General features: G+C 37.0%; 1 protein-coding gene across 1 annotated transcript in view; it reads left to right on the top strand.

Annotated features, from left to right (window-relative positions):
- Nucleotides 1-21,673, top strand: part of SOS1 (SOS Ras/Rac guanine nucleotide exchange factor 1) — a 57,331-nt gene that overhangs the window by 9,505 nt on the left and 26,153 nt on the right. The window contains exons 2-10 of the mRNA XM_060754508.2: nucleotides 2,157-2,282; nucleotides 3,542-3,673; nucleotides 5,403-5,567; nucleotides 6,330-6,539; nucleotides 7,851-7,994; nucleotides 12,401-12,511; nucleotides 12,596-12,694; nucleotides 14,601-14,728; nucleotides 15,329-15,984. Of these exons, the coding sequence (XP_060610491.1) occupies nucleotides 2,157-2,282; nucleotides 3,542-3,673; nucleotides 5,403-5,567; nucleotides 6,330-6,539; nucleotides 7,851-7,994; nucleotides 12,401-12,511; nucleotides 12,596-12,694; nucleotides 14,601-14,728; nucleotides 15,329-15,984 (1,771 nt within the window). The remainder of the gene's footprint in view (nucleotides 1-2,156; nucleotides 2,283-3,541; nucleotides 3,674-5,402; nucleotides 5,568-6,329; nucleotides 6,540-7,850; nucleotides 7,995-12,400; nucleotides 12,512-12,595; nucleotides 12,695-14,600; nucleotides 14,729-15,328; nucleotides 15,985-21,673) is intronic.

Genomic DNA, 21,673 nt, shown 5'->3' with positions numbered 1-21,673 from the left:
TTCTGGGACGCCTGGCAGGAATGGGCCTTGGAGGTACTGTTCTATAGCAGATTTGGTCCTTCCTGGAGGGCCATTCCCAGAAGGTGTAGTTGGGGGACACCTGCTCGGCCCCACAGCCTTTGTCTTGTGGAGTCTCACAGGGTTCAATACTGTGTCCCATGTTGTTTAATATCTACATGAAGCCGTTGGGAAAGATCATCCAGAGTTTTGGAGTTGGATGTTATCTATACGCAGATGATGTTTAACTATATCACTCCTTTCCACTTGCTATGAAGGAAGCTGTTCAGGTTCTGAACCAGTTCTTGGCAGCTGTGATGGGGATAAGAGCAAACAAATTGAAACTGAATTCAGCCTGTAACCCCAGGTTTCAGCGGTGGCCAGGGGAGCTTTTGCACAACAAAAATTTGTGCATCAGTTGCATCCATACCTTGGGAAGTCTGACTTGGCTGTGGTGGTCCATGCTCTGGTTACAACCCATATAGATTACTGCAGTGCGCTCTATGTGGGGTTGCCTTTGAAGACTGTTCAGAAACTTCAATTGGTCCAATGGACGGCAGCCAGGTTGCTCACCGGAGTGGTGTACAGGGAGCATACAACCCCCCTGTTACATCAGCTCCACTGGCCACCAGTCTGCTACCAAGCACAATTCAAAGTGCTGGCTTTAGACTATAAAGCCCTAAATGGTCCCAGCCCAGTTTACCTTTCCGAACGTATCTTCCCCTATGGACCACCTTGAAAATTAAGATAGTCTGCAAAGGCCCTGCTCTCGGTCCCACCTTCTTCGCAAGCATGACTGGTTGGGATGAGCGACAGGGCCTTCTCAGAGGTGGTCCCTTGGCTGCGGAACTCCCTCCCTAGCAACATTAGATCAGCCCCCTCCCTCCTAGCCTTCAGAAGGAGAGTAAAAACCTGGCTTTGGGATCAGGTTTATTATTGCGCTGTGCAATAATATAATTGGAATAGTGCAAAGACTACAGAACGTCCTTAGACTACAATTTCAGGATGTCATGATTTTAATACTGAATGTAATTTTTAAATGTTTAATGTGTATTAATTTTAATTCAATGTATTTTAAGCTTAATGTTTTATGTGTTTAAGGCATTGAATAATTGCCATATGTAAGCCACCTTGAGTCCCCCTTGGGATAGACAAAGGCGGAGTATAAATTGGGTAAATAAATAAACAAAGAATATGTAATGGTTTAGTAGCACTGTACACTAACTGATTATTTGGACAGAATGCTCTGTTTGTGTGCTTAAATCTATAAAGTATTGTATTTACTGTATCCAAATTTCCATTTTGCCTACAAAAACCTTACCTGTTGCTTCACAGTTTTCAGATATATTACATCTGTAGCCAGAATATCTTTCTCTAGTAGACCAGTATTCTGTCTGCAGACATTTTCAGGGTGGGACATTTAGTCATGTAAGCTGTCCTGACGATGATGGGTTTACGAGTTTCTACGCTGTCGATAAGAAGTAGATTCAAGTCATACATTTCTTCCAATTTTCTTCATATTTTAGCACACATTGATTTTAAATAACTTTCACTTCATAACTTAGTTTATATGCAATGGAATCTGAACCAAGAAATTCTTGTACATGGTTTTGCACTTTTCCTTTTTAGTTGTCTGTTTTGTTTCTCTATTCTTAAATGGCCACTTAATAATAATAATAATAATAATAATAATAATACTTTATTTGTATCCTGCTCTATCTCCGTGAGGGGACCTACAGCTTAAACGGTGTTGGTTCTCTCAGTTTCTTGCTACTAGACTGCTGCTTAGGAAGAAAGCAGTACCAATTTTACTATATTTTAAATTGTGTTGAACTCTTAATATTGATTTATTACATGGTGCCACAGGTTCCTTGAATGTTAGGTGATAAACATTTATATAAGTATCTTTATATAGGTTGTCCATAGGGGAAGATACAGAAAGTTGGACTTGAAAGAAAACATATTGTTACAATCATGCTTTTAGTATTTTCTGCATCACAGTACAGTCTAGAAAAAAATCAGACATCAAAACAGCTTCTTGATTAACCTGGTGTAACAGATAGTTCGCGGAGCCTATATTTACAAATGTTCGTTTTTCTAAGATGCAGCTGAATAGTATAATTGTAAATTTAAGTCTGATTATTTTATGTTGAATGTAGGTTCAGATGCAAGTCCACCCTAAACTCTCATCTACTGAAGATGCCTTGCAGTATGTTGAGGAATTAATTCTGCAGTTGCTAAACATGCTGTGCCAAGCCCAGCCCAGAAGCTTCCAGGATGTAGAGGTAGAAAAATCGTTCTTAGTTCATCTTGTAGCTATCTATGTGCTTGTTGATGCAGTATTAGTAGCTCGGGACTTCATCACTGAATTATTGGTATTTTGTTAAACTCATGATGTTGTAAATATTTATATACTTTGAATTGTGTGTTATCTTAACTCTTTGTGCTATTGTGGGGAAAATTTCATACAAAAATGACTGTATTTTTAATCTTTTAGAATATGTGCTAAATACTGGCTATATGCAAATATATAAAGACTCTGTTATTTACATTTCTTTTATATATTTATTAATGAATTCTGCTAATAAAGTGAAGCTATTTCCTTTGGAAGATCTCTAGGCAGGCGGTTTCTGTATCTGGGAAGTTCAATGGTGGTTCTACTTCCCTGAAAGAGGAGGTGCACAGCTAAGGTTTCTCTTGGACCCACCATTATCACTATGTTTTCTCCCATGTTTAATTTAACATATAGTTTTTACTTTAGATTGCTTGTGGCTCCAGGGATTGCCAAAAATACTCCCAAAAAACAAAATGAGAAGTGGCTTGAAACTTACTATTGTTAAAGTACAAGGAAAGGTGCTGCAACTTGTTTAAAAGGTTAAGTACCATCCGGGAAGCTTCCCAAAAAGGAAACTTTATTGACTAGAAGATCTTGAGAGTCTGTGAGGCTTGGGGGCTGTAAAAACAAATGAGGGAGGATGCGTTTGGCTCCAATGCTATACTTTGCCCACATCTACTTTAAAGCCATCAGTAGTTTAAGACCCAAGTGCCCTAAGAAACAGCTCCTCCTTGAGCATTATGATCACTTGTTTTCTTTTGATAAGAAAACTGCTATGAGATTATAAAGGGAAAAGTCTTTTCTGTTCTTACCATCACACCTTGGAATGCTTTTCTCAGAGAAGTTTGTCCCTTCACCTATGTTGTGTGTTTTGGTTTGTTTGTTGAGATAGCTGATGAAAACGTATTTGTTTGCCTGGGAATTTATTTCGTTTTTTAACTACGGTAGGAATTTAGCTTGTGTTTGAATAGTTTTATCTTTGGCCTTTTTTTGTTTGTTTGTTTCTGTGATTGATTTTGTGTGTTGCTTGATCTGCCTTTGATCTCACTTCTGTTTAATGAGGGTAGTTGAACAAATAAAAGCTCTTTCAGTTATTTAAGGTATATTAAACAACTGTTATATAATAACTGATTACATGCCTAGCTTTGGGGAGATAGGGCAGAATATAAATAAAGCTTTATTATTAATACCTGATTTTTGTGTTAACAGGATCGTGTACAAAAGAGTTTTCCCCATCCTATTGACAAGTGGGCAATAGCTGATGCTCAGTCTGCAATTGAAAAGAGGAAGCGAAAAAATCCATTATTTCTTCCAGTAGAAAAAATTCACCCATTATTAAAAGTGGGTATTATTAATGCAGAATGTAACATATTGCAGAATTAGTGATGTTTGTTCTTCATTATGTGTTCTACACAGAAATTGATCTCTTAAACTCTTTTCTGGATTTTATCTTCACACCTGTTGAGATTGACCCAGCAGTCTGTCGTCCTAGCTAGTGCTGATTCCAGCTAGGTTTAGCTGAGTGTGAGGTGTGGGGGGTTTTTTGGGGGGGGGGGGGGGTTGGTGACCAGGCAAAATATGTGGATTTCTATATACCTGCTGGTGTTGTTTATTCGTTCAGTCGCTTCCGACTCTTCGTGAGCTCATGGACCAGCCTATGCCAGAGCTCCCGGTCGGCTGTCACCACCCCCAACTCCTTCAAGGTCAATCCAGTCACTTCAAGGATGCCATCCATCCATCTTGCCCTTGGTTGGCTCCTCTTCCTTTTTTCTTCTATTTTCTCCAGCATAATTGTCTTTTCTAAACTTTATTTTCTTCTCATGTGGCCAAAGTACTTCATCTTTGCCTCTTACTATCCTTCCTTCCAATGAGCAGTCAGGCTTTATTTCCTGAAGTATGGACTGGTTGGATCTTCTCGCAGTCCAAGGCACTCTCAGAACTTTCCTCCAGCACCACAGTTCTAAAGCATCTATTTTCTTTCGTTCAGCCTTCCCTATGGTCCAGCTCTCACATCTGTAGGTGACTATGGGGAATACCATTGCTTTCACTATGTGGATCTATATACCTGCTAGAGATCTATTTTTAACTCAGGAGAACACTTGCAACATTTCTAACAGGAAAAATACTTGGTGTGATACATATATTTTTCAAGCCTCAGGTTCCAGCCAGTAAGAGCTGTTGCATAATACAGCAAGGCCTGGAATATAGTTTTTTAAGATTCCTGCACATCTCCTTCTCGTAACGAGCTTTATTTAGAGGCAGAGAATACATAAATATTTGAGTGCAAGTAAGCACCTTAGTGCTAAATCTAACATTACACTGTTGGCTGCCGTTGAATTTTCCTACCCTTTCTCATTTCACTGTTCTTTCCTGAACACTAGTTCTAGATGGTTTTTTGACTCTGCAGAGTTAGTTTTGGAATCTGTGGGGGCCACACTGTGAAAGAGATGTTTCTCCTTTCAGGTTACAATGGATTCCAACAATGGGTTGATAGATACTACCCTCAGACCATTAAAAGACCTCACTGCAGAATTCCTGATATTTCGCACACTAAATACTCATTGTACTAGACTCAGTCATTCAGCAAAAAGGTGTAGTGACTGGAGTTTGATTGTTCCTCAGATAAAATTGCCTTGGTTAACAGAACTGGAGAAAAGGGGTAAAATTTCCTTTCCTTTCCCCACAACCTAATGTACCCTAGAATTTGCTCAAAGAGTCTGAGGAAGCAGTGGAGGCAGTTTGGAGAGGGGCATGAAGATCTTTGAGATGAAAGAAAAAGGGAAGAAAGTCCTGTAGTATTAACGATTATTTGGTAGGATTGTACTGAATTTAAATGTATGTGCTATTTAACTACTGTAACAAATGTAGTGAAACTACATTGTGTAATTAAATATCTCGTTCTTTTGCTGAACTCAGTGTTACTCTTAGCTCTCTTATATGATGCCTAGTTAATACATTTATTATTTGATGCCTGATAAAGTGGGTTAGTGTAGAAATATATAGAGAAATGTACAGTTCTTTAGTGTATATCTGCATAACTTGATGTTATTAAATTATCTTTCATTTTCAGGAAGTTCTTGGTTATAAAGTTGACCACCAAGTATCTCTTTACATAGTAGCAGTATTAGAATACATTTCAGCAGATATTTTAAAGTTGGTTGGGAACTATGTAAGAAATATAAGACATGATGAAATCACGAAACAAGACATCAAAGTGGCAATGTGTGCTGATAAGGTGGGTAACATTTCCAGTTACTATATACTTTATTGCATCTAGCAGAGCTCCTCTACAAGGTCACCGTGAGGAGAAGAGACTTCAGTTTAGTAGATACTTTTGTAAATAGAAGGAGGAGTCCCCTCTACACCATTTTTAATACTGTTAAAGAAGTTCTGCCTTCTTTCTGTAGAAAGTTTAAGTAAAGGAGAAGGAGGATGTCTCTGGCATTGTTACACCATTTTCTATGAGGAAATCTTCAAGATTTCCACAACTGTTTCAAGAAGTTTCAAGATTGTTTCAAAATGATTACTTGAAACATCTTTATATTTTATCAGTCTAATATATTTCCTTCTTTATACATTTCCCTTTCCCTTTAACACTATTTCCTTAAATGAATTCTTAAACAACAATTAATATATACACCCTGTGCATCACCATTCTCACAATTTAATACATACAGTGAATCTAATTGCTAAACAGAATTATAAATGAACTTTTCTTTCACTCTGTAAAGAATGGAATATTTTCTGATGAGGATTTAAGATTTCCCTGTCCCTTTTTCTTGGGTTCCAATCCTAGATATGTCTACGGAGTCATTTGGTAGATCACAGTCTAATTTGGGGCGTATGTCTGCTAATTTTCTGGAAACTTTTTTTTTGTTATCCATGCTTTAGTGAGCCAATTTCAGGCATAATTCTGATTTTATTTCTCCAGTGCCTGTTTAATTTAGTTTAATCAACCCTAACATTAATTTTCTTTCTTCCATCTTCAAATAAATAGGTACTGATGGATATGTTCCATCAGGATGTAGAGGATATTAGTACACTAACATTATCTGATGAAGAACCCTCCACATCAGGAGAACAAACGTACTATGATATTGTGAAATCATTCATGGCAGAAGTTCGACAGTACATAAGAGAGCTAAATCTCATAATAAAAGTGTTCAGAGAACCTTTTATTACCAATCCAAAGCTATTTTCAGGTCATGTAAGTATTTTACATTTTTACTATATGGAATTTGTTACTAGAATGTTGAAAACAAAGTCTCTGGTTTAGGAAGCCCATGAGCACAAGATTTTAATATTGGATAAAACAGTATACATGTTGTTTGATTTTATAGCATTTGTGACCCGAATTGTATCAAGCAGACACATGTTAAGTTCCAGATAGCATCTTTTATTGGATCGCAAGTTTGATTGGCACAACAGTTTCCCGCAAACTCTTTTACACCTTCACATTCTTAGCACATTTTGCACATTGTAAGAAGCCAGGGGCCCTGAGGATTCCAGGTTTATCTTGAATGAAAAGTGTGTTTATACCTGCCACTGATTGCTCCAACTTACACAGAGAGTGGATATAGCTGAAGACTTCATTTTGCTGTTCATGCCAGTACAGTAGTGGATTAAAAGGCAGCTGCTGTTTGTCTTGACTGTTGTAAGGCTGCAGTAGGATCAGCTAGAGCAGAATCTTAGTCTTTCCGTGCTCATGCTGTATTGTATTGTTTGCTACATTATTTCCCACAAACATATTTCTGCAACTCGGCAGGTTTGTGTTTATCCCTGAAGTCAAAAGGAATTAATTTTTCTGTGAGATGTGTTTGTTACTGCAAGATTACATATTTCACCAGTATCTTGACAAATCAAGCAAAAGACTAAGGGCCTAGCCCTTTACCCAAAAGGAAAGCTGTAGTCTTGTGATTTTGTATAGAATCACTATCCGTTTCTGTTTATTTCATTTGTAAGGCCCAGTTATCGTTTTTGAGCACCTCTCCCAAAAATGGGTTCCTTTCCAAATGAGCTTTTTCATACCAGGTCTGAAAAAAAAATGAATATTTTCATCCCATTGGCAGCAGTGGGTGGGCTTTCTCTTCCCCTCAGGTTTAGGTACTAGCAGGCGTGGGTGCTTTCTGGGCCTGCAAGCCATACATGAACTCTCCTTGGAAAGAGTGTGCCCGCACCTGCCAGGACCTACAGCCAAGTGCTGAAAATCAGGCGACCAAACAATTACTGTTCCCACTTACCTTTCATTTCACTGACATTTCCATACTAGAGGGGGGTGTATTGTTTCGTGCCATCCGAATGAAACAAACAGTACAAAAACACATATTAAATGCCTGAAACGGTTACCAGACCCATGACTAGGAAGCACATCTTTGTAAAGATTTGACCACATCTCCTTGAAGCCCTCTGCAATATAGTCTACCTAGCAGTAATTGTTCTAACTTTAATTTACAATTTAATGTGTCAACCTTAACTCTCACCTACAATTATTAATTATCAATTCATTCATTTTTTGCAGGATGTAGAAAATATATTCAGTCGCATATCAGATATTCATGAACTTAGTGTGAAACTGTTGGGCCATATTGAAGATACAGTAGAAATGACAGATGAAGGCAGTCCCCATCCTTTAGTTGGAAGCTGTTTTGAAGATTTAGCTGAGGTATGTAGTAATAAGGTCATAGTATTCCTACACAGATATAATGATGCTGATCTTTTCTTTTCTCTCTGATGTAAATACCTTCGTCCTGTCACTCCTTATCTCTAATAACCATTGCATGTTATATCTCTGTCTACTTTTGAGTGCCACATTTATTTTGATGAATATATATAAAATGGAAAGGATTCAGAAACTAGATATATGTATCCTGGAGAAAAGACACGAGGAAGGCATTATAGCATTCTTCAAATATTGGCAGAGTTGTCATGGAGAAGATGGTGAAAATTGTTCTCTGATGCCCCAGAAGACTGAATATTTTGGGTTTAAATTGAAGATTTTGGTTGAATATTGAATAGATTTTAAATGATGAAAGCAGCCTGCATGTGGAAACAATTAGTAGAATCAAATAAACGATGACTAATCATTTGTTGCAAATGGGGATATACTTCAGATAATGATACTAAAATGAATAGGGCTGATTTGGAAAGCTTGAGGAGATGTCCAGTTCTTGAGATGGCACAAAAGGACCAATACATTTACTGATGGGTTAATCCCTGTGTGCCAAACTCCTTATGTTCTTTTTCAATTAGCACCATTAAGACCCCTTTCCTTTCAACATCTTTTTCTTTTTTTCCCTGCAAACCAGGTGAAGCAAATCCTGGTCCCTATTTGTCCTTTAATTTGGAGAATAATTAGGAATAAAATAGAAAGGTATAGGGAAATGGAGCAGTGAGGAGAAAGGAAAGCTAAAGAAGATAGTTTCTCTCAAATTGCTGAGAAGCAGATTGAGAGACCGTTAAAATTAGTTTCACCCAGATGGTCTCAGCACAGCGTGGCTCTGAAAAGGAATGGAAAGTGGAAGTAAGGAAAATATTACACTCCTCCAGTGAGAGTAAAACAAAAGAACTCAAAAGGAGCAAGGAAGTAAATTTAGGAGAATGTGAGCACATAAAATGTTTTCCGGGGAGGGATGCAGCAGGCCTCACACAGAAATAAAGGAAAAGAGACAAAAGAAATGCAGATAATATACCTATGAGCTCAAGCAAACCAGAAAAAAATATGACAGTAGCAGCAATTTACTTGTGAGCACAAAAAAGCCAGAGAAAATCATTGTAGCAGTAATGAGGTCTTTAAAGCTGCTTCAAATTGTCATCTCAAAAAGCAGGACTTCAGGTTGGGGGCTATGCTAGAATGTGCTTCTGCAGACAGAGCATGCCCAGTTATGTAAGAGTCGCCATCACTAACTCACAATTATGACATAGCAAGGCTGGAACGTCATGACAGAGAAGTAGTGAATTACTCACCTGTGATAGATATATCTCTTAAATTTATAACATCTTTACTGATGTCAGACACATGAGTCGTGATACAAAAGGGTTGGAGATCAGCAGATAGCTAGGCTGGAAATACAAAAGCTTGAGTCCATTACAATAAGGCAGATCATTTTATACCCCCAAAATGAGAGGAATGTAGTTACAGAGATTGATTCAGATTTGCAAAAATTGATATGTGAAAAAGTTGGAAAATGTTTAGAATAATTGTAGGAGATAGCAGTGATACTGTAAGCAATGATCATATTTAAGTATAATGCATTTAAAATATTTAATAAATTTTAAGTTGAACTAGTAGAAATTGCTGAGAATAAGAAAAGAAAGACTGACATATCGAATCACAAGGGAGTCTAAAATTATGCAGAGGGAAATAGAAATATGTTGATTTGATGTAGAGGATGAATTGATGGATGAAATTAGTGGATCAATGAAGAGGAAATTAATGTAGAGGAAATTCCTGAAAGGAAGATGAAGAAAAGGAGGTTAACAAGGCAGCTTCACGCGTGTTAAAATTAATATTATTTCAAAACAGTAAAAAAAAAACCCAAGGACATCTTCCTTTCAGGATAAACATAAAATAGCAACCTTTTTTTAGAAAGCAGCAACTAAAAAGTTGTGAAATGTTACTTTCAGAAATATTTAAAGATATAAAAGAGTCTGTCATTGCCATTGGAATATTAAAATGTGCATCTTTTCAATCTATCAAAATCATTAAATATATCTGTAATTTCCATATCATTGCCAATGACAGACAAGAAATAGTTAAGCTTGCAGTATCAGGACAGTCGCTCTCAGTTCAGGGCTCAAATATTCAGACTGGCACCTGACCCAAGAGTTTTTCCAAAGGTATTAATACCCCTAGTGGTGTACCTCAGACAAAAAGGAATTCATATACACTTGTATTTAGAGGACTGGCTCTGTAAACAAAATTGCATGGGACATGGGAATAACTATCACAGCTCTGAAAAGATAAGAATTTGGGATAAATTATGAAATCATTTAGTTGCCCAGATCAATACTTATCAGGATAGTATAGAACTGTCAATAAAAAAAGGAGAAATGGAAGCAGCATTTAAAATATATGATAATTCTTGAATTTGCAGTTGTAATCATTGGTGAATTTAATGTAATATTAATGCCAACTATTTAGTACCATGGTGGAGATTTCATCCAAGAAACTTGCAAAGAATCAGACAGGTTTCAGAATGTCTGCAATCAATATCTGCTGTTTATGTCAAGGGAAAATTGAATATACATGCAGACTTTCTGAGTATGAATTCAATACATCCATGGGAATTTATGCTTCATTCAGCAGTGTTCTGGAAAGTAAGCAGTCCGTTTGGGCCTGATTTGCTTCTAGAATGATAAATGTAGAAAGGTATTACTCAGTAGATGTAAGTGTCAGTGTTAGGCCTATGATGCATTATCGTTCTCTTGGCCAAGGGGATGATTGTATGCATTTTTTCCAATAAAGTTATTTCCAAAAGAACATCTGAAGATTCAGCAGGAGAAGGAATGTGATTTTAATAATACAACTTTGGCCTACATGGCTATGGTGTCAACAACTACCTTGAATGTCAGTAGCCTGTCCATGGATGCTACTAAAGAAGCCAAATCTATTAAGCTAGGGACCAATATGATATCCAGATTCAAAGTTTGATGACTTTGAGAGATGATCATTATAAGAAAGGGATATTCAAAGGAAGTGATACAAACAAATATGGCTTCCTGACACCAGTGGGCACAGAATATGTATATAAAAAAACTTTGAAAACATTTATACAATTATGCTGTTACGTATGATACACTTGTACAGTATAAACCTGACTCATGTATTACAGTTTCTTTAGGACAGCCTTAAAAATGGTCTGAGACCAAACACTTTGAGGTGTCAGGTTACTGCATTATCTGTCGGGTTTAGATTAGAGAAATGGTTTCCAGCCTTTAGTCCTCCAGTTCCTTTGGACTTCAGCTCCCAGAAATCCCAGCCAGTTTACCAGCCATTTGGAATTGTGGAAGCTGAAGTCCAAAGCACCTTGAGGACCAAAGATGGGAGATTAGAGGGTGTCTCCATCGGTTCACTCTCACGTTAATAGGTCTTTTAGGGAATGCAATCTTGTCCTCAAGAGTGCATAGGTACCCAATCACAGAATTTGCAGTTGGTGTTGAATAGTCAAACAGAGTCACCATTTTCCCAATGGAGCCCCCGGTGGCACAGTGGGTTCACTGTGCCGGCAGGACTGAAGACCAACAGGTCGCAGGTTCGAATCCGGGGAGAGGCGGATGAGCTCCCTCTATTAGCTCTAGCTCCTCATGTGGGGACATGAGAGAAGCCTCCCACAAGGATGATAAAACGTCAAAAATAATCCAGGCGTCCCCTGGGCAACGTCTTTGCAGACGGCCAATTTTCTCACAACAGGAGCGGTTGCTCCTGACACGACAAAAAAAACAAAAACACAATTTTCCCAATATAGGAAGCTTCCTTGCTACTTCGTCCCTTTAAGGTGCCTTTTTGATTGGCCAGAAGGGTGTCCAAGATGGCAGCTTTTTTTTAAAGTCCAAATTTGTGCACATTTGAGCAAGATAGTTTAATTGTCACTTTGGAGCCAACATTTTACCAAAGTGTGTTTCTAAGAAAGGAAATGAATCTCTTCATCTATCAAATTTCTGTCCTGCTCCTGTGCACTTACTGTTGAATGGTAAGGCCATACTGAAGATTTCCTGGGTTTAACACAGTTGAAACTGCTAGTATTATGGAACATTGCTGTTCTGTAATTTCATTCTGGATACTGTAGAAAACTATGGGGTGGGCTGGGGGGGGAGAGACCCAGAACGTGGAATAGGAACTTGGTAAGGATAGGGAAATTGCATTATTTTGTTGAGGCTACATGTCCTGTTTTGTAGACTTAAATTGAACCAAATTGTGTTCCTTTGAATGTCTCTAATACATTGAAAAGGTTAAAGTTTAATTACAAATTTCCCAGTTAAATATTTGAATTTATAACCGAGTCATTTTTTTCATGGTAACTTTCAAACAGTGTTACAGTCTACTAAACTATTCTGTAATCCTTTGTTTAGGAACTTGCATTTGATCCTTATGAAACCTATACTCAAGATATTTTACGGACTGGCTTTCATGACCACTTTCTTAGTCAGTTGTCAAAGCCTGGAGCAGCATTCTATTTGCAGGTATGTAAAGTAGCACACTGGACATTGCAGAGGTTGTTGCCATAAGACTGTTTCATAAGATTGAAACAACTGTTTTATTTTCAGTCAATAGGAGATGGTTTTAAAGAAGCTGTTCAGTATGTTTTACCAAGGTTACTTCTAGTTCCTGTTTACCATTGCCTTCACTATTTTGAAGTTTTAAAGGTAAGAAGCTAATTATTCAATTTAGTATTGTAAAAAGGTTATTTGTAAACCACTGTCACTTATACATTGTTGGGGGGAGGTACAGTTGTTCTTCCTGGCAGTAGTAGTTTATGGTGCCATTTCATAGGTCAACATTTTCCAGAAGGGGAGGCTGAAACACTGTTATGTGCAAGCAAAATACCATCTTTGGTGCATTGCATCATATTCGTTAAAATTAACATTTTAAAATCTCTCTTAGTTTTAGTGAAAGACTTCAGAATCTCTGTTATCTCAATTTATAATTTGAGTGCAGATGTACATATTTTAAAAGCTCTTCTATGCTTTTGTAGTTACCTTATTTAGACATTAGATGGTGTTGGTGTATAGGCATTGTAGTAGTCAAATTTAAAGAAGTAAGTATGTGATAAAATACAGCTGCTTTAACCTCATAATATAGAGCATGTTTACAATATCTATACTACTAAATCAGCCACAATCCTATCCATCTTTTTTTTAATGTGAAAGTATCTTGACTTGTTTTGCACAAGTATCTGATTCTATAAGATGTGAGCAATTTGAGGCCAAGTATCATGTATTATATTTATATGTGGTACAAAGTTTCTTTCTGCAGGTTGTGTGTTTCATGCTGCATAGATTTGGTAAAATATTGCTTTTGGTTTTCTTTTTTACTTTACCTAGATTAAATCTAAATTTAAGACTTTTTAAAAAGACAACTAGTTAATTGACATAATTGATTTTGTGTTATCACTTTTTAGCAGACATTTCTCTCTCTATTGTTCCTGCCTAAAATAGTCATTTGGTATGTGAATAGAACATTTACCTCAATTATTTTCAAAAGAGATTGATCATGTGTAATTGGTTCTGTCCGATAATTGCATCTTCTAATAAACAGATTCCAAGGATCTATTCTGATCCTTGAGGTGTTCAGTAGTGGAACTCTTCCTCAGAGTGTAGTGGAAGCTCCTCCTTTGGAAACTTTTAAACAGAAGCTGGATGGCCATCTGTCAGGGGTACTTTGATTGTTCTTTTCCTTCATGGCATGGGGTTGGACTAGATGACCCATGTGTTCTATTATTCTATGAATCTACAGAACCCATGTCCCTTGGTATACCTATTAACAATACTATTATTTCTTTTCCATAATTACTATTTAAATCATCTGTTAATAGACATATAAACATTCCATAGATTTCCCAATCATATAAGAGTGGTGTTTTGTTTTTTGGTTGGTGGTGAGGTTGGTGAAGTCATATGACAATCAGCCGAAGAAGCTTGAAATTCCATGAAAGTTAAAGGATTTTTTGGGTTTTGCCACAAGCCTCCATAATAGCACTGGATTACATTATTCTGAATTTATCACAATTATGGAATCATAGAGTTGGAAGAGACCACAAGGGCTCTTCAGTCCAACCCCCGCAATGCAGGAACTTAAAGTCAAAGTACCTCCCAAGAGATGTCCACCCAATCTCTGCTTAAGAACCATCACAGAAGGAGACTCGACTGCGTTCCAAGGCAGCACAGTCTACTGCCGAACAGCTCTTACTGTCAGAAGGTTATTCCTAATGTTTAGGTGGAATCTTTTTCCTATACTTAGAATCCATTATTCCATATCCTAGTCCCCAGAATGAATTTGTTCATCTGCATTACAGCATATATCCTGTTGCATATCCCAGTTATATCCCCAAGAAAAGCCAAAGTTTACAGCCACTATCTCAGCTCTAAATCCTTTCATATGACAAGAACTTTTGACTAGGTTTTTTGTGCTGTTCTACAAGACTCTTAACACTGATTATTATGTAGTTTGTCAATTTGTTAACGTTAACAAATAAGAAAAGAACAGTACTTGTCACCAATGGATGAAATTAAATTTGAAAACTTACATAGTATTTTCTTCCCACATTCATAGCAATTAGAAGAAAAGAGTGAAGATGAAGAGGACAAAGAGTGTTTGAAACAAGCAATTACAGCCCTGCTTAATCTTCAGAGTAGTATGGAAAGGATATGCTCCAAGAATCTTGCAAAGAGACGGCTTAGGTAAACATATTTCCGCTTTCCTCCCTGCTTTTAGCCCTGGACTGCTGTGCTATAAATTCAGGCTTTCCAGTTTCCTCTTTCAATAAACAATGGACAAAGTAGTTTGTGACAAGCCTACTTTTTGAGAGGAAGTGACATCAAAGTCCAGATAGCTATTGTTTCAGAGTTCTCCTGTGTGTGTGTGTGTGTCCTTCACACTGCTAGTGAATGCATCTTGAGAATCTCCTGGTAAGCAGAAAGAAAAGTAGCTTTTCTTTAGTTTTACAGAGACAAAAGTATATGCAGATCTGCTTAAAATGTCAAAAAAAATCATGCTAATTTATGTTGTGGTGACTAGTATAGTTTATGCTTTGATTAAGTAAAGAAGAATTGTCAGATTTTGTTTAAGATGTTAATATTTGTTTTTGAAACTAAATTACAGGAATGCTGGAATTCTCAAATCATGTTCATGTGTAATTGAACATATCTGGTGCAATCCATATCATTCATATCACTCCTCCAGCTTAGTTTTTAGTATATTTTTGGCCTAGTATATATATGAATGGCTATTATATGTGAGTTAGCTTTTATATTAATAATTTGTTTCCTCCTCGTTCAAAGTGAATCTGCGTGCCGTTTCTATAGTCAACAAATGAAAGGGAAGCAACTTGCAATCAAGAAAATGAACGAAATCCAAAAGAATATTGACGGCTGGGAGGGTAAAGACATTGGACAATGCTGCAATGAATTCATAATGGAGGGGACTCTCACGCGTGTGGGTGCCAAGCATGAAAGACATATATTTCTCTTTGATGGCCTCATGATTTGTTGTAAGTCAAATCATGGCCAGCCAAGACTGCCTGGTGCTAGCAATGCGGAGTATCGTTTGAAAGAAAAGTTTCTAATGCGAAAGGTACAAATCAACGATAAAGATGACACTAATGAATACAAGCACGCCTTTGAAATAATTTTAAAAGATGAGAACAGTGTTATTTTTGCTGCTAAATCAGCCGAAGAGAAAAACAACTGGATGGCAGCCTTGATCTCTTTACAGTACAGAAGCACCTTGGAGCGCATGTTAGACGTAACAATGTTACAAGAAGAGAAGGAGGAACAGATGAGATTTCCAAGTCCTGAGCTTTATAGGTTTGCAGAACCTGATTCTGAGGAAAATATTGTTTTTGAAGAGAACATGCAGCCAAAATCGGGAATCCCTATAATCAAGGCAGGAACAGTTGTCAAACTGATCGAGAGACTTACATACCATATGTATGCAGGTAAGAAATCTTTCTTGGGATTTAAAATATCTGAGCTGTTTTTTCATTCTTTCATTACCCCAGGGAAGTGAGTAGTGGGCCATACAGTGTCTGGTTTAAGTAACAACTTTTGCCAACTTTATAGTAGTATGTTTGGGATAATCTTAACTATGAAGGGGGGAAAGTCTTGTTGTAGAGTGAAAAAGGTTCTAGTTGCATTTGCCCAGTAATTTGAATGCTGAATAATTTCAGGATATTGAATCTGAGCTAAAAAGCAAGAAAATTGGTCACAAACTTGTTAAGTGCATTGTTGTGTATTTTCCGGGATATATGGCCATGTTTCAGAAGCACTCTCTCCTGATGTTTCACCTGCATCTATGGCAGGCATCCTCAGAGGTTGAGACCTCACAACCTCTGAGGATGCCTGTCATAGATGCAGGTGAAACGTCAGGAGATAATGCTTCTGGACCATGGCCATATAGCCCGAAAAACACACAGCAACCCAGTGATTCCGGCCATGAAAGCCTTTGACAGTAACTTGTTTAGTCTTTATCAGTAGATCAAACTAAAAAAATTGTAGGTTTTTGGGTTTTATTTTTTGTTTGTTTGTTTGTTTGTTTTATAAGAAAACATGCTTAGTTTCACATTTCCAGGAAATGATGGCAAACATCCTAAAGGAAGAATGGCAGATTGTTTTTTCTATTTTTCAGCAGCAGCCTGCTACAGTGGTTACAGACACATGGTGCATTAAATGCAAGAACACTACTTATACTTTTAGGGATAATAGTTTTTTTCCCGTCCTCTGTTTCTACCCACACACTTTCGTGATGGAATGAACTATGTAACCAGAAGAAAAAGAATTTGTATTTTATTTTCTCTAATGGTGCAAATGTGAGCATATAGAGGATATTACCAATTTAGGGGTTTTGAAAATATATACAGAGGCAAATGTATATTGCATGACTTAAGCCAGATAGAATGAAATCTGTAATAGCAATGCAGTGGTTAAGTAAATCAAGTATTTTGACTTTCAGATGTCCAGCATTGTTAATGTGCTATTTAACTTCCTATCTACAGTGCTTCATTTTTAATGTGCCCTGTTCAGAAAATAATTTCAGCTGACATATTACTGGGTTTTCAGGGTCTGAAAATTTGTGATTCACCTAAAGTCACCCAATAGATTTTCATGGTTTAGCAGGGAATCAAACCCTGATCTCCAGAGTTGTAATCGAATCCTCAGAGCACTACACCACACTGGCTTTCTGTGTGTACTCTTAAAAGTTTAAATTTGTGCCTTGATTGTTACAGAATAAGATATGCTATCTTGGCCTTTTTACCCAAGCACTACAAATCCTATTCAGCCATTGCTTTGTCTTCATAAATTTCAGCAAGGTTTACTGACTAAATCTTAAGGATGGTACGATACATTTTATTGATTGGCCTATTGGCCGTATCAAAACATTTAACACATAACACAATTAACACATAGTCATACATAGTCATACATACAAAATACAACCCTCGGTATAAAAGAAGTTAAAATAAACAAGCTGTTAACAAGATCTCGTTCAGGTCAAATGTCTGCGTCACCTCCACAGTTTACCCCAATTGATTCTAAATGTGCAATTCTCAGCTGTGTTGCTTTGAATAGAAAAAGGGCTGTTTTGTGTGTTATTTTAGGGTTCTGACTAAATCTTAAGGATTTTGTGGAGTCATAATGGCCAGTAACTAGCTTACAATAAAATAGAGATTCTGGGGAATTTGAATACTTCCCCCCGCCACCACTCTTTTATTATTAATTTATCATGTATAAAGCACAAATTCCTTTGAGAAAATTGATCTGCTTTTTCAGTTATTTTCCAAATATTTTTTTCTATCAGTATGCAACCAGAAACTTATGTATGATTCCGTATAGATAGTCCTACTTTCCCTTATTTATTTTCCTAGTTTGCTTTCTTTTTATTGTTAATGCTGTGTGCATGTTACCATATGTTGGGGTTTTTTTTATCGTGTCAGGAGCAACTTGAGAAACTGCAAGTCGCTTCTGGTATGAGAGAATTGGCCATCTGCAAGGACGTTGCCCAGGGGACGCCCGGATGATTTGATGTTTTTATCATCCTTGTGGGAGGCTTCTCTCGTGTCCCCGCATGAGGAGCTGGAGCTGATAGAGGGAGCTCATCCGCCTCTTCCCGGATTCGAACCTGCGACCTGTCGGTCTTCAGTCTTGCCGGCACAGGGGTTTAACCCACTGCGCCACCGGGGGCTCCTATGTTGGGCTATGCCCCAGTTGCTACCTATTACATTCACGCATGATATAGGAAGAAATGGCCACATAACTACTACATCATGAGCAAAATTTAATGAAAAAGCTATTCTATTCCTCTGGGCAGTGGTATCATATATATGAGAGCAGTGGACTTATTTGCCTGCTACTGCTGTATTGATGAAATATTTATGTGAATCTCTGATGATACTGTGATCTAATAAATTATGAATATCAATCCTAAATTAGGGCACTCTGTCTTGCAGGTTAATTTGGAGACTATGGAATTCCCTCACCAGGCAATAGATAATTTGTTTGTTTTTTTCCAAAATTTCCTTTAAAAAAAATCTATATATTTATTGCCTGTATTTATTTGAGTCTAATGTGGACCATTTTCAGAACCCTTAAACAAAATAAAGTATTTCCCTGTTGAATGTAATATGCAGTGGTAAAAAGTGCTTTCTTTGTGTAATTTGGTCAAAAAAGGGTGTAGTTGCTGCCTGCTAAGAATTTATTCTTTAAAAAAAAAGTATCTTAAGACACCAAAGCTTCCAGCAATTCAAAGGAAAACCTTGGGTTGCATCTATGTTGTAAAATGAACCCACTTTAACTGCCTTAGTTCAATGCTATAGAATCAGGGGGCTGTAGTTTTACAAGGTCTTGAGCATTCTCTGCGAAAGAATGTTGATGCCTCATCAAACTACAAATCCCATGATTGTATAGCATTGAGCCTTGGAAATTATATTTGAGGTGACATCCCTCAAATGGGAACAAATAGCACTGAAGCACTAAGATTATAGTATTATGCAAATCTAATGCCCCCCCCCCCCTAATTTTGGCAGGGTAATTTAACCTTAAAAACTGAGCATTAGATTTCAGTAAATACCATTTTTTTCAGTAATTGAAGTATTGTTATACAATTCATTGAGAGGAATTTCCCCATATATGACTTGCATCACTATATACATCAGTTTAAAATATTTTTGCCACTCACACCCACCACGTTAAGAACAGTAACCAAAACAATAAAAATTAAAATGTATTTCCCACCTCAACAACATACAATGAAAATACTATTCATTTGTTTTTGCACGTGACCAGAAAGGACACTTCATTCTTGCTTTTGGCCACAATCCTATGTCACACCCAAGTTGTCATATGAAACGTGGCTCAGTTCTAGCCTTGAGGGGGTCTTTCCCGTTCTAATAGCAAGCCATGTTTTGGCATTACAAAAATACAATAGGACTTTTGTTATCAAATACAAATTTATTCACTTCCTATATTTGAAAAAAAAATCTTGTAAAAAATCCCAGAAAATAAAAGCAGGTTTATTTTATTTTGAAGGATTTTTGCTACATTTTGTTCAACATTATGTTAAACTGAGTTTACACAAAATGGGTGCGAACAGGAAATTAGTGTTCTACAGGAAAACATCCTCTTTAAAGAGGTGTTTGGCCATCTGTTTTAATATAGCTGGATAATGAACAGCTGAAAGTATACACGCATAGTCTTGGTCTTAAATTACTAGTAATTCAGATTTTGAAAGTGCTAGACCAGTGTCCCTAACACATGACTAGGATTCTATGAATTTCTTTTCATTAAATTTAGGGTTTAAAATATGAAAATAGGCTCTACTAAAGTGTACTTTTGGCTGCAGCACCAAAGTCGCATTAGATGCCAAAGCACATACCCAAATTCCAGAGTTGGTGGGTTTTAAAAAAAATATTTTTATTATTTTATCATAGTTTAATACATTTGTTATACATTGTTTGTTTTACAGCAGATACCTATTATTCAATACAACCTGTCATACTTTAACTTTTGGCATCTACTGTTATTTTTCTGCTTATACATATTATCTATCCCTTGCCACTGTGCTTCCCTCTCCCCCTCCCAAGCCACAGCTTTTATATATCATCTGTCCAAAACTTTAATTCTTCTTGTGGAGGTAACTTTCCTTCTTTCTTTTTAAATCCCTTTTCAGTAAATTTTCTCTATACATCATTGAAATCACTTTGTTTCCATATACCTCTTTTAACTTTTAATATACATGTAGTTGGTGGGGTTTGACTGGGACATCTGACAAGGGTAGACATTCACCCTCATAGTTTTCTATGTATTCCAATGATGGCTGTTTTTGGTATTTATTTACTGTATTTGTATACCGTCCTTCTCTGTAAACTCAGGACTATTTACAGAGGCGGCAATTCAATGCCCACAACACCATAAAAACATTTAAAAACATATAATATAATATAATATAAACAGATAATAGAATTAATAAAACATAGAACATTTAAATCTCCTAGTTAAAAACTTTGTCCAATCAGGCTGGGTAGCCCATGTAGAAGTTTTGGACTTTTGAGGTTGGTTGGCTTCAATAAAAAAATAACGTTAATATCAATATCCTACTGTTTGCAAAGTACAACATGCCTTCAGGAGGCTCCTTTTAGTACACACAATTCATATCCCAACAATACTAGTGCAATGTTTTATTGGAATAAACACAGTAGATATGGCTCTGGTGTTTTGCTGGTAATTTTTCATGTTAACAATTCACATCAGGGGAAAGAGCAACTCCACAGTGTTGTAGTGACCATGTCATCTTCTCTGACTATGTGGAATCTGAAAATGTCTGCATTTCTGTCTTGCCATAGCCAACAGTTTTGGAATACATATGGTTTTGGAGTAAAGATGTACAGACAGCAATCTTATTCTTTTCAGTGGAATGGATGTCTCTTCTACATGTGCCCACTTTTCTCTAACACCAACTACTCACTGGTATGTCTTGGTGGCTGTGCCAGGTGTGATGGCGTGTTCTTCTCTTGATGTTGTCCTAGCAGATTCAAGCTCTTTCAGGGGCCAGATTTAGTTGCTTTACCTGACATTATGCCAGCACTACAGGTTGCTACACCATCCTGATTTGGAAAATCTGGCGGTACAATTTCGTTCTGTCCTAGGTGCTCTTTTTGTTTGCAAGATCTGATAGGCCGTCCTTTTTTAGTTGTACCTAGAGTACTGGTTTTGTTGACAGTTAGCTTGTGTAAATGACTCAGAAGCAGATTCAGAACAAGAAGCTACTATTCTGTTTGGATAGAATTTTTATATATTTTCTCAAATGATAGCTTTTCCTCAGAGTTCTATGTATGGCACAAATTCCTCTCCACTTCCTGATTTGATGTCTCTCCTTTTAAAACAGCTTGCAGCTTTTTCTCTTGTTGGGTTTTGCTGTTCTATTTATAAACTCTGATATGTTGAATGAATGTGCGTCAGCATAGTGTCCATTTCCTCTCTTAAGGCATTGAGGAGTGATTATTTATTATTATTTAGACATTGTTTTTAGCTTTTAAAATGCTTGGATTGAGTAGAGATTTATCACATGAACAGACATCCTGCCCAACTATGTGTGTGTATTTTTAGCTCAAGCAGTTGGCTATTTGAAGTCAT

Source organism: Anolis sagrei, chromosome 1, assembly GCF_037176765.1.
Source record: "Anolis sagrei isolate rAnoSag1 chromosome 1, rAnoSag1.mat, whole genome shotgun sequence".
Lineage (NCBI taxonomy): Eukaryota > Metazoa > Chordata > Lepidosauria > Squamata > Dactyloidae > Anolis > Anolis sagrei.
The sequence above is the reverse complement of the archived record's forward strand: the minus strand, read 5'-3'. Positions and strand labels throughout refer to the sequence as shown.